Consider the following 12,788-nt stretch of genomic DNA (forward strand, 5'->3'; position numbering starts at 1 on the left):
GATTATAATAAATTAAATATTGTTTGGATTACATTATTGAAAATCACTTTTAGATAAAAAAATTATAGAAAAAGACATGAAATTTAAAGAATTATTTTATGTTATCTTATAATTTTATTTTAGATATTTAAATAAATTTTAATATTATTTTTTAGTATTCTCAATACTCTTTAATACACCATACTAAAGACTAATAATTATATATATTATACTAAAAGTAATTATATTTAAATTAAAGCAATACAATTTAAAAATATAAAATATTATTTTTATTCGTCCATAATAATATTGTATTTGTTTATCTTATAGTTAATTTTAATATACTAACAATATAAGATATTTTACATAATTATCAATCACTTTTGTTCTTTTGAATAATCATTCATGCGGTTAATATAAAAAATAATTATTTTTGCTGACGTAGCATTACATAATTAAATATAATATATCAAAATTTTAATTTTATTATAATTGTATATATTTATTTAATTATTATCGGGTTAAACGGTTCGATCAGTAATCCACTGATTGAACCATTAACCCAATGACCCAATACTTTTGTTGGGTCGATTGTCAGTTCAGCTCTGATAACTATGAATAAGACCAATCTTGATGGATAGATGGCTGAAAGAGTACGCTAAAATAGAAAATAAATGTATGATCCAAATTTTCTGAAGAAACACGAGCAGCACTTAAAGATAAAGAAATCTTGAATAGAAAAGGCTATGACAAAAAAAAGCAGAAAGCCTTTTTTGAGAGAAAACGAAGAGGGAACATTTTTGAAGAAGCAAAAAAAAAAAAAAAAAAAAGAAAGAAAGAGGAAAAGAGGGTTCAATATTTATAAGGCCCTAAAGGCTAGAATGGTAAAATTATCCCCTTATTTATGACATGTACAGTTACTAAAGTAATCGTAGGAAACGTGCTAAATGATAACAAAAAGACGCAATGGTTGAGCTTTAGAAAATCATATCGAGTATCCGACCTAGAAACGACTCTTTCGACTTATAAGTTGCTTGAGTCCAACCTATTAAAAGCTTGGTCTCAAGTAGGGGTACTGTTTATACCTTAGACCAAAACATAGCCAGACCCAAAAGTAAAGCCCATTTCATATAAATGGGCCTCAACGGCTCCCATCCTATTAGAGGTCAGGCGCGACAACGGTATCCTAAGCTCTACTTATCTGAATAAGTAACTAACTCCTACAATCTCTCTCCTACTTCTAGAAGGGAGATCTCAACAACTCTCAACAAAGGGGACGGTTATCCACCATCAAAGGTGGAACTACTCCAAAGGGTGGTTACAAACTCTAGAATTATAAATACCCTAATTCTCTCAGGTATATTCAAGATCTAATAACTAAAAACCTGCTTAAACCCTTGCTAACTTAAGCATCAGAGTTTTTTGCAGGTAGGAGTGGCAAACAGGCCAAAACCAGCTGGGTTAGCTCGCGTAACCCGTCAAAAAAGGCGAATTGGAGTGAAAATTTGAAATCGTCAAAATAAAAAATCCGCCTAATCGGCACCGCATAATTCGTGGGCTTCGGCGGGGAGGGGCGGGCCATCCGTTTTTTTTGTTCCTATAATATTATTGATCTACACGAGAATGAAGATGATAATTGATGACGTTTTAATTATATGTTTTATGTTTGATTGATTATAAATTTGGAGTGTTTTATGTTTGATTGATTATAAATTTGAAGATGTTCAATTAGATGTTTTGGACAATAATGTTTGTTTTACTTTGGACAATGTTGGTTTTATTATTTTGTTTCAAAAATCTTAGTTTATGATTATATTTATTACATATTTATAATTATAAAGACTTTAATGTTTATGAATTTAGAAATTATATTTTTTTATATTTTTAGAAATTATAAATTTATTGAAATGGTTGTAAAATTATATACATTGTTTAATATTTAATGGTTTATAAAATAAAGATTTAGCGAGCTTGGCCCGCCAATCCACCGTTAGGCGAGGGCGGGGAGGAATTTAGGACCTCCTCACTAGGCAGGGTGGGGCAGGCCAGCCCGTTAGATGACAGGTTTTTGGCGAGGTGGACTTCCCCGTTTGTCATCCCTACTTGCAAGTATTACCCTTAACTCCTCACAAGGAACTCGGATGGCGGTTTAGGAAAAAGTCGAACACTGCCTCAAAAGGATTCTGAACCTCACGTTCAGGCCCAAAAACAACCCAATTTCAGATAACCTTTAAAACAGGGATAAAACTATAAATTAAATTTTTTTTACTAGAAAATTACAATCTATTTAGGTTTTTATTTTTAATATTTTTATTTTCAAAATTTTATGAAAAATGAAAAATAGTAAAAACAATAATATTTTTTAACAAAATTTAAAACTAAAAAATACTGAAATAAAAGTAAAAAATAAAAATATAAACCGATTAAACCTAAAGATAACTTATATTGATAAATCGACAGTTTTTTAAAAGAAAAAAACTATTAACACTGATATTTGCAATATTAGATAAACAAGTTTCAAGTATGTTAAGAAGGTGAGCCTTATTTTTCTAAAAATAATGTTGATTATATACATAGCTTCTAAATGCACCCAACAAAGTAAAAAAGTTCGACCTGCATAGTTCAACAATTGAGGTTGTTATTCAAATCTTATTAACATTCTTGTAGATTTACAATTGTTAATTGTAGCTTTGATCCTATGAATTATGCTTAATATTTGCTTATCTTTTGTTTCAATGTTGTTACGTGGTTTCTGAGTCGGTCGATTGTGAAGTGTTAGAATAAGGATCAGGACCTAAACGGAAATGGATCATCTCCAGTTTTTTCAACACTTTACAAAATACAGTGCAATCTCTCACCTTTAATTTTAATAGTGGGACCAGAAATAAATAAGAGAGAGAGTGTGGTGAATGGTTAGATTAAACACTGTACACCATCCAATTTTTTATTCACTGGAGATGATCCACTCCTAACCTAAACACGGCTCCTAAAATGGAGACTGTATCGGTGAATAGAGTTATCTACAAAGAAATTTCGATATTTAAATTAATGACCACTTATCTTATTTGATACAAGTTGTTTAATTGATTTTTATTTTTGTTGTAAGTCTTCCACAAACTTTTAATCTGGATTCAAAATTTACTACTATTCTCTTCTTTATAATATATATATATATATATATATATATATATATATATATATATATATATATATACCTTTTTTTAAAGGTCAACAAATTTTCACTTTTTCATTTTGATTTTTTAAGTTTATAATTAAAAGATAATCGTATTATTTTAAAGTATAATAAACTAAATAAAATCCAACTATAAAATAATAAATAATACAAACAAATAATTTTATATATTTTATTAATTTTTATATTTTATAAAAAAATTATTTTTCAACTAAATTATAAAATAGATAAACAATATATATATATATATATATTAAAATAAGTCTAATGTTTTAATTTTTTATATCACTACTATCAAAATATGTTGCACAATATAGTAATTGGTATCATAATATTAAATAAAATTTTTTTATTATATTTTAAATTTATCATTTTATATTTTTTATTGATCTTCAATATTTTTTAAAAAAAAATTGATTTGAACAATATATATATATATATATATATATATATATATATATATGTTTATTATAAATTTGGATGCAATTATGTTAATTGTGATTTCTTAATTTTTTTAATAATTTATTACTGTAATTATAAATTTATAATAAATAAAAATAAAAGTTAATCTATTTAATTGAAATATAAATATAAATCCTCTTATATAATATATATACTTAATTATATATTTGACTCCCCTAACATCTTTTTTTAAGATTCACCATTGGTAGATCCCTCTCTCTTATTTTTATACGATTGAGTGGGTCTCCCTTCTTGTCAGACCCAGCTTTTTCAAAACTTCTACCAACGATTAACTATCAGAATCACGGATTACGTGAAGGACGTTTGCCCGTACAGCCTGTTGGATTGGGCCAAAACAAGCGCATTGTAACATTCTACCACACAAAACCTTACGCTTAAATCGTAAAGTAGAAGTGGCGAGGTATTACGACCTCTGAATGTAAACTACGTACATAAATATAGTTGAAAGAATTCATATCTAGGAGCCTTAAAGAATAAGCTAAACAAAAGCGAAAACAGAAAATCGTGTCACACTCGCAAGGTTAATCGTAAAACAGATAGGTGAGATCAAAAGAAGACTAAAAACATAATATACATATCAGAATTTCAAAACACAAACATCAAGCTCTAGACTTGACCTGTGAACTGTGAAATTAAGACCAGCCAGAGTATATATATATATATATATATATATATATATATATAACCCAAAGTTTTTCCCAAAAACATAAATAAAACACATGTTTCTCCAAAAGTAACCTCTAAGAGGGCAAAATACAAAATTTAACATGCGAAAATTCTATATACATATATACATAGCCTAAAACAAAATATAACAGCCCAAAAAATAGTTCTTTGCTTGTAAGGAGGGCTCCAGACACTCAACGATGTGCCTCTCGACCTGCATCTGAAAAACAACAGAATATATATGGAATGAGAACCAGAAGTTCTCAGCATGATAAATGTGCCCACATAGTTAATATAAAAGGTTTCGGAAAAGCCAGAGGCATTTCTATAATTTCGACACTCAAAGTTCAGCTTAAAGATCCGACTAAACCAGAAATTAAATTATCTAAGATATTCAAGTTCTAAATCTAACTTTAACATAGCACTTCACTTTCTGTCTCATCCATTTCTCCGAATCACCGGTGAAACAACCCCCTTCACACCTCCGCCAAGAGGGGTCTCTCAGAAAATATACACATGCAAGTCAAGTAAGGAAATCACAGATAGAAGTGCAATTACAGCAAGTAGAACAAGTAACAGATAAGCAGAGCTAAGCAATTAAGCAAACTAAAACAATGCATACTAAAAATAAACATACAAATGCACATGATGTATGCCTGTCCTATGGATGATGAGTCTCATCTGTCAGTCATATAGCCAACCCAACATGTCCTGGTGGTTAACCATTGGACAATCCCTCTGTGCACGCATTCCCAAATTAAAAAATAATATCCATGGAGTCAAATTCCAATCTCAATAATATAATATTCCATGGAGTCAAACTCCAAACTCAAATATATAAATATATATGCCTATGAAGAAACCCGGGGAATTAAAGTGCCCGGTCAAAACTTCATACTCAAAACTTAATTCATTCTTTTCTAAATAAATCAATCTTAAAACGTAATCGTTTTCTTAATAACTCAAAATCAAATCATAAAATCCTTAAACCCAAATCTTTCTAAATAATCACTTCAAACGAAACCTCCAATTTTCATAAAAACTTAACTTCGGCAGCATCTCCTCTAAAACTTAGACTTTTGCCATCCTTCAAGGGTCTCAACCACCAAATCAAACACCTCTGAGTCATTCAAATCATTCCCAATATCAAATTATTTCCAAATCAAACCAACTCCAATATTAAATCTTTTTCAAAAAAAAAACCAACTCTAATAGCGAACCGTTTTTAAAATTGAATCACCCATCACATACCATATCCACAATTCCAATAATTCATTCAGTTCATTCATATCTTAAGGTCTTCTAGCCTAAGTTTTCACGTAACATTAAACATTAACTACGAGAAACCAAAATCATACTTTGGCCAATTCCTCCCTAAGCTCGGAACACCTCAAAAACCTCTCTTTTCATAAGTCCCAAGTTTCCAAACGTCAATTCCTCAAGTTTAATCACCCGGATTTCGTTCCAAACCGCCCAATTGAACTTCAAGTCAACCAGAACACAATCTATTTCACACAATATCATTATAATCATCATGGGGTTCACTAATTCAATGACTCACAAGGGTTTAATAGTTTCTTACTTTACCCAAAGATTAATTGAACAAAAACCGAGTAATTATCCGCTACTAAAATTCACCTAAACCATCAAAATTATTCAATTCTTCAATACCCAAACTCTAAAATCACGAAATTGAGGAGAGAGAATTGGGTGAGAAATGCAAATTTCTTACCGCTTTGTTCAGATAGAATTGAAGAGAATTCCAAGATAAACATGTGGCCGTTGACAGCTCGTCAATTAGAGCTCCGGATTAAAAGTTAAGAACGATTGAATTTCGGAGACGTTATGGTTCTTTTCTCTTTAGGTGAATCTCTCTCTTCTCAGCGTATTTCATATAAGAGAAGGAAGAAAGCTCATTTTCGATGGTTTATAAGTTGGGTTTTGGGTCTGGTTTAGATCCGGTTTAACTAGTTTGATTTGTTGGTTCGGTTTTAAACTAAAATCTTTAAAATTAGTGTCAAAATTCGTACTTTTAATATTTTTACTTTTCTAAATTATAAAATTTAATTTTCTTAATTTCTTTGAATAATAATTAATTTATTAACTAATAATTTATTAATTTCGCACTGTTTCCACGCATACTTTGTCCCCCAACTTTTGATTTTCCGGAATTCAGTTGTTTACTACATCTAAAGATGGTGGATGATGGTGATATAATAGTAGAACGGTAAAAAATCACTATGACGTTATACCCATGACATCGCAAGAAATAGCAAAAATGTAGAATACATAAAAAATTATAAAATTGTTTACAAATAAATATTACAATAATCAGCAAAATATAAATAAAACTACTAAAAGATAAACAAAAAATTGTCTCTAAACAAGCATGTGCCACCATGTAAACTCCAACTGCCTTAGATTTTACACTCTTAAAACGTTTTCGTATCAAAGGTAAAATTCTTGATTATCCTAAGGGCGATGAAATCAAGCAATCACATCTATGTACCAGTTGAAGGCTCTTTACAAACAGAACCTTCACTCACAAGCCCTTAAGTCAACTAGAAAGTTTAATAAGATTAGAATAACCCATTTACCTTAATCACAAGTCATTAAATAAATTAACCTGAAAAAGATTATGGAATGGACAAAAGAATTTCCTCAACCACAGAAGATTTAAGATGGGGAATAAAAAAGAAAGCAAAGGCAAGTTTTTCTCTATGAAACAACAATGCTTCTACAACAAAAATTTCACAAAAGAAAGTCCATCCCATCACTAGAATAGCTATTAGCTAAATAAAAATCCTGAATTAGAATGAATACATATTAAGCATGGATGTAATTTGAGTACAGAAGAGTGAAAACAAAGTTAAAATTCCAACATTCACTTTAAGGATGAACAAGTTTGGAAGCATAACGATGAAATTGAATCTTAGTACATACAAGGACAGCAATAAGGAATCGAATAAGTGTGTTCTTGGTATTTAATTCTAGTATGTTCACAGTGTCACTCAATATTGCAAATCAGAATCAATCAAATAATGTTATCCAAAGCTTCTAGACAAGTATTTGATAAGACTCTCACATGAGAACACATCTATCAATTTTTTTCATAATATATCCTATTCTTGAAGAACACCATGGAAACAAGTAAGAAATAATTCATAACAGCTTTAATTTAGTCAGATATATTCACACAAATGACAGAGATGGTTTTTATTAAAGTAAAAAATAATAAAGAAAAGACAGGGATGGTGCGTATACATACCAGAAGGGAATATGTCTGAGTCTTCAATTTCAATTCGGCACATGTTGGATCCCCTTGGGATGGCACACAATTCTTTAGTGATATTGTATTTTTTCTTGCTCTTGTCCTTTTTATTCTTAAGCCAATCAAGATCAACAGTAACTGTTTGCAAAACAATCCCACTTTTTAAGATATAGGCAATGAATCCCAGCTCATCTTTAGAACCTTCATATCCTTTGAATTCAATTTTTGTCAACTGTGATGCAAGACAATCAGGAACACAAGTAGGGGGTGTCCAGCTGCTAGAATAGCCGGTTGGCTCAATCCAAATCTGAAAACAAGGTACAAGAAGGCTAAGAGGATGCAAGGAAATACCAGATCATGAATAAAAAATCAAACAAAATAATAAGTGACAAACCTGCCCATAATTACAAATCTTGAAAACTTGAAGCATAGGACACTTGTAAAGCAGGTTTATGATTAGCGTCGGATTGAAAAATCCTAGCTCTAAATGAAGTAAACAACTGAATTCCGGAAAATCAAAAGCTGGGGCAACAAGTATGCACTGAAGCGGAAGACAAGCATATATTAAGCATAATATTGATAGGATCAAAGCTACAATTAACAATTGCAAATCCACAAGAATGTTAATAAGATTTGAATAACCAACCTTTATTATCGAACTACACAAGTGGAGCTTTTTTACTCTGTTGAGAGCATTTAGAAGCATATGTATATAATCATGAGCGTCTTCCCGGAGATCAAGATCTGCTACTTTCACATTGTGCAAATTGTTGACAGTCAACTGGTTTAGTCCGATATATAAGAAGAAAGTAAGATATTCAAGTGCCGGGGCGTCTATTTCAACTTCAACTTCTCTAGATGTAGGTGACTTGCAATTATGAACTTCCAGCCTCTTCAAGGAATTAGGAAAAATTATCTTGGGCGCATTTATTTGGTTAAACTGGAGATAAAGATCTTCAAGGACCGGGCAGCCAGAAAAAATCTTGTCTAATGGATCCGCTGTATGGATGGAGAGTCTCATAGTCCTGAGGGCTGGCAAATGAACAGACGATATCTTATTGATGTCTATCAAACCATCCAAAGTGAGTGAAATGAGAGAAGTACAACTGAAGATGCCACGTAGGACGCTGGGAGAAGGATACCACACGAAGCGTTTCTTTGCATACGGAGCATACAAAGAAAGATTAAGGTCCTGGAGTTGAGGTCCAATGGCAGTAAGTGACCAGTAATTGAAAGAACGTGCATGGAACGAGGCTTCACCTGTGTAGCTGCTTGAGAGACGGAACTTGCGGATGTCTCGATTCCTACGCTGCGAAAGAACTCCGTTTACGAAAGCAGAAAAGTACATGAAGGAGCAGTCCTCGTCCTCCTCCTCCTCGTCCTCCTCCTCCTCCTCCTCCTCCTCCTCGTCCTCCTCCTCCTCCTCCTCCTCCTCCTCTTCCTCCCGGTCGAGTTGGAAGTTGAAGTCTTGGAGATACTGCCAGAGGTAGCGCCACCTGCGAGAGAGGAGGCTGGTGGAAACGGCAGTTTTGGTGGGGAGGAAGGACAGAATGTGGCCGATGAGGGAGTCCGGTAGGGCACTAATCCTGTCCATTTTTTCTTTTTTAATCCTCTCCATCTTGAACCTCAAGGGATGCTGTTAGGTTTTGCTTAATGGCAGCCACTGGAAGACCACTGTGAATGGCAATTGAATTTGGATTCGAAGAGTTTTTTTTTTTTTTACATTGCTGTTAGGTTTTGCTTGGGCCTTTCGAGTGGAAGAGAGTAATAAGAGACTATGAATGCCACTTGAATTTGTACTTTAAAATCTTTGTAGTTACCGGGAATGGAAGCCACTGGGAGAGAGAGGCCGTTGTTTGGGCCTAGGAAGGCCCAGGCCCAGTTTCTCTGAATCAGAGGAATGTCGACGCGTTTCAGTATATGCGAAATGTGACGAAGCAGCGGGCACCATGAGATCTCTACACTGTCATCACCAAGCTTCACAAGCCTCCGAGGTAACATAGTAACACTCATTCGTAACGCTTGGATTTCTCTTTTTATTCCTTCAATTTTAATTTTCCTTTTTTTTTCGGAAACCAAACACAGAAACACCCCAAAAATTAGGGTTTTCCTTTTTATCCGAAAAGATTTTCAACTTCATCAAAAATTTTCGGTTTCTCTTCGTGTCAGGAATCCATTTTCTCTGATCAGGATCCGTAATCGAATCGGCATGGGTTTCTTGGTAACGTCGCTAATCTTTTTAGTTGTTGGTATAATCGCGTGCCTTTTCACCAGAATTTGCTGCAACAGAGGGCCTTCTACTAATATGTAATATGCTGCTCCTAATCTTTCATTTCTTTGTTTTTGATCGGGTTTTATTCCCCCAGTTTTATCAATTTAATTCTAATGCAATGTGCAACATTGATAACCGCTACATTTGTAGAACTAGGATGCTGTGCACGAAATAGGATTTTAGTTTTCGTTTCTGAACTATTCTGCAGCTTAATTGAGTATGGATAATGTTGAAGAGGATTTTATTATGGCCGTCTCAACTGAAATATGCTTGAATTTGAGTTATTTAATCATGGGTTTTGACTTTAGAATGAGTTCATTTGTGCACATGATAGTAGTAGTAGTGTGTGTGGACTTGGAAGTTATACTCCGCATAACTGATGGACTCGGAGGAGTATGAAATGTCTGGTGTTTTTGAGGATGTTTAATTTTTAAAATTCAATTTGTCAAAGGATTGAAGATTTATTTGATTGCCATTGCATCGCATAGTGCAAAACTGTCAAACAGGATCTTTGTAGATATTTGAATTAGAACAAATATGAATAGATAGCTAGGAAAAAAGGAAGTATCATCAATGGATTCACCCCACTTGCTTTTTCCACCTAATTGTTCTAGGATTACAAGCTAGTTAGAAATTTTTTATTTAACAGCCTATTTATCAGCCAAATCTCTCTTCATTTGGGGGGAAAAAAATCTTTATCAATCTTCTACACAGTGATTGCCACCCTGTAATGCAGAATAGCTAATTATTAGGGCTCCCAACAAAACAAATGGATCCATTCATGGGAAAAGCTGTGTAGGAGTAGGACTTAATCGAATATAATGTTGCTAAGACAGTGATCATGTGTGTCGATTTTTTTGAAACAAAATTAAACACAATTTCAATATCAATATAATAATGTAGTTAAAAGTATTTATTTTATACATTTTAAAAGTTTATAATATTGCTTTTGACATAAGTAAAATATGTAATAAAAAACTGGGGAGTAATATAAAATTTATATAAACATGATTTGGAAGAATGTGCTTTAGTCTAAGAATGGGTTATATAAAGCAAATTTTCTAATAAGTTATTCAATTTTGTTAGCTAAATCTAGACTGACTCCAGCTAGTACATGTTTCTAATCACTTGTTATTATTTTGCAGCTTTCACCTAACTTTGGTCATTACTGCAACAATATGCTGTTGGATGATGTAAGTTCTGTTTGTTGGCATTTTTTGGTAGTATCCATTATGTCAGAATTAGAAATCATAGCTTTCAGTATTTGTGTATCAATTGGGTGAGGAAATTGTTAAATGATGCCGGTTTTACATTCACGGAATGAGATGTTCCTGTAACTAAATGGTTATGAATCTGCTTGTTTCTATTACTGTTTTTTGACGCACATTGTCCATGATAGTGGCATTAGAATGTTACTGTGATTTTCTCCAAATACGTGTCTTATATAGCAGCCTTCAATAAAGTAAAAGTAGTTGAGATGAAATGTCAAACTGTGTAATTGAAGTGTCCAATAATATGTAGTTCTATTATATAATCAGGATAGGAATAAAAGGTTGTAGTACCAGCTTGTTTCACTACTATGACTAAACTGAAAGATTGAAACAAAATGGCTAATCTCTGTAATTGAAGTGCCTGATAACTGGTAATATATACTTCTGTTTAAGACTTGAACTAGGGCATTGTATTTAGAGTCATTCTAGTATGCCTATGTTAAAGTGGTTATGGTGGCTATGGTGTTTCAAAAAGTGTTGCTAAAATTAAACCAATGTTTTTTTATTATTTAGTAGCGCTTTTTTTAAAGTGTTGCTAAAAAGTGTTACCAAAATGTTAAAAAAAGTGTGATTTTAATTTTAACAACACTTATATAGCTTCCTTAACCACCATAAACATAGACATACTAGAATTCACCTTGTATTTACAGGTTAGATTAAAAGTAGTTGATTTACCACTATTTCCATTACTATGACTAAATTGAGAATTGCTGTTACTTTGTGTATTTTCAATCTTTCTTATAACTACTAATTTATTTTTTTATCCGTTGTTTCTGCATTGTAAATCTTTTTACTAGAACAAAATAATTGACGTAATGATTGAATTTCTATTCATCATTACGTGTATTTTATCATCCCACAGGGATTTTGTAATAAAATTTTATTTACATGAGTGGAGAGAATAATGTGTAGCGCATCACATCAAACTGTCCCCAATGTTTACTTTTTATTCCAAATCTTCTCTACTTTTTATTGATGCTACACATTTTTTTTGTTCTTTCAGTTACTTAATTTTCAAACATCCAAATTTTCCCTCCTGGAGTAATAAACTAATGTTAATTTATGAATGCAGTTCCAAATTTTCTATGTTTGTATTCATGAAAGTTTTTGTCGTCAATAAGCTCACTTTGGTCATTCGATTGCTCTATCAGGTGGGCGATTGTATATCTGGCGCAGATGAAACCGCTCATAGTACCAATACTGAATGAGGGCGAATAATTTTGTGTACACAGATGTATCTCCTTGTAAGTTTATGGATCAAATTGTGCCTGCTGGAGGGATTTGATTACGGCTCTTATAAATCATTCAGTATTTCATAAGGGTGGGTGTATTTCTTGTTGGACAATACCATGTCAGGTGTTACAATTGTTGAATTTAGCCCTCATTCATTTCAGGAGTTAATAGACAGTGATATTATGTATTTTCGTGAAAAATAAGCTTATTAAAGAAAATGATGATGCCTCGGGAAAAAAAAGGGAAGAAAAACAGATGGAAAGGGTCGAGTGAGAAGTTTTTGCCGCATTTGGGCGTTCTATGTAGTATGTACAATTCTGTAGGAATGAACTAAGATCTGGTCACTATGCTATTAAAATTAATTGATATGATAAATCATTGTATTGATAGTTGAATCATATATGGTATTCCCCTTTAGTA

General features: G+C 32.3%; 2 protein-coding genes across 5 annotated transcripts; one reads left to right on the forward strand and one right to left on the reverse strand.

Moving 5' to 3' along the window:
* Positions 1 to 4,300: 4,300 nt before the first annotated feature.
* On the reverse strand, positions 4,301 to 8,960 carry LOC130940786 (probable FBD-associated F-box protein At1g32375). Of its 4 annotated transcripts, none has more exons than XM_057869058.1 (4): positions 8,239 to 8,959; positions 7,987 to 8,133; positions 7,590 to 7,899; positions 4,301 to 4,541 (listed from the first exon to the last, which is right to left on the reverse strand). In XM_057869058.1, the coding sequence occupies exons 1-4, from the start codon at positions 8,938 to 8,940 to the stop codon at positions 4,516 to 4,518; spliced, it is 1,185 nt and encodes a 394-aa protein (XP_057725041.1). In that variant the 5' UTR covers positions 8,941 to 8,959; the 3' UTR covers positions 4,301 to 4,515. The 4 variants fall into 4 exon arrangements, with proteins under 4 accessions (XP_057725041.1, XP_057725178.1, XP_057725253.1 ...); XM_057869270.1 differs by lacking the exon at positions 4,301 to 4,541 and having other exon boundaries at positions 6,429 to 7,899; positions 8,239 to 8,624; positions 8,853 to 8,960; XM_057869134.1 differs by lacking the exon at positions 4,301 to 4,541 and adding an exon at positions 6,434 to 6,947.
* A 550-nt stretch (positions 8,961 to 9,510) lies between these two features.
* On the forward strand, positions 9,511 to 12,788 carry LOC130961309 (V-type proton ATPase subunit e1-like). Its single transcript, XM_057887111.1, has 4 exons — positions 9,511 to 9,586; positions 9,762 to 9,899; positions 11,010 to 11,057; positions 12,287 to 12,788. The coding sequence occupies exons 2-4, from the start codon at positions 9,802 to 9,804 to the stop codon at positions 12,351 to 12,353; spliced, it is 213 nt and encodes a 70-aa protein (XP_057743094.1). The 5' UTR covers positions 9,511 to 9,586; positions 9,762 to 9,801; the 3' UTR covers positions 12,354 to 12,788.

Source organism: Arachis stenosperma, chromosome 1 (assembly GCF_014773155.1).
Source record: "Arachis stenosperma cultivar V10309 chromosome 1, arast.V10309.gnm1.PFL2, whole genome shotgun sequence".
Classification (NCBI taxonomy): Eukaryota; Viridiplantae; Streptophyta; class Magnoliopsida; order Fabales; family Fabaceae; genus Arachis; species Arachis stenosperma.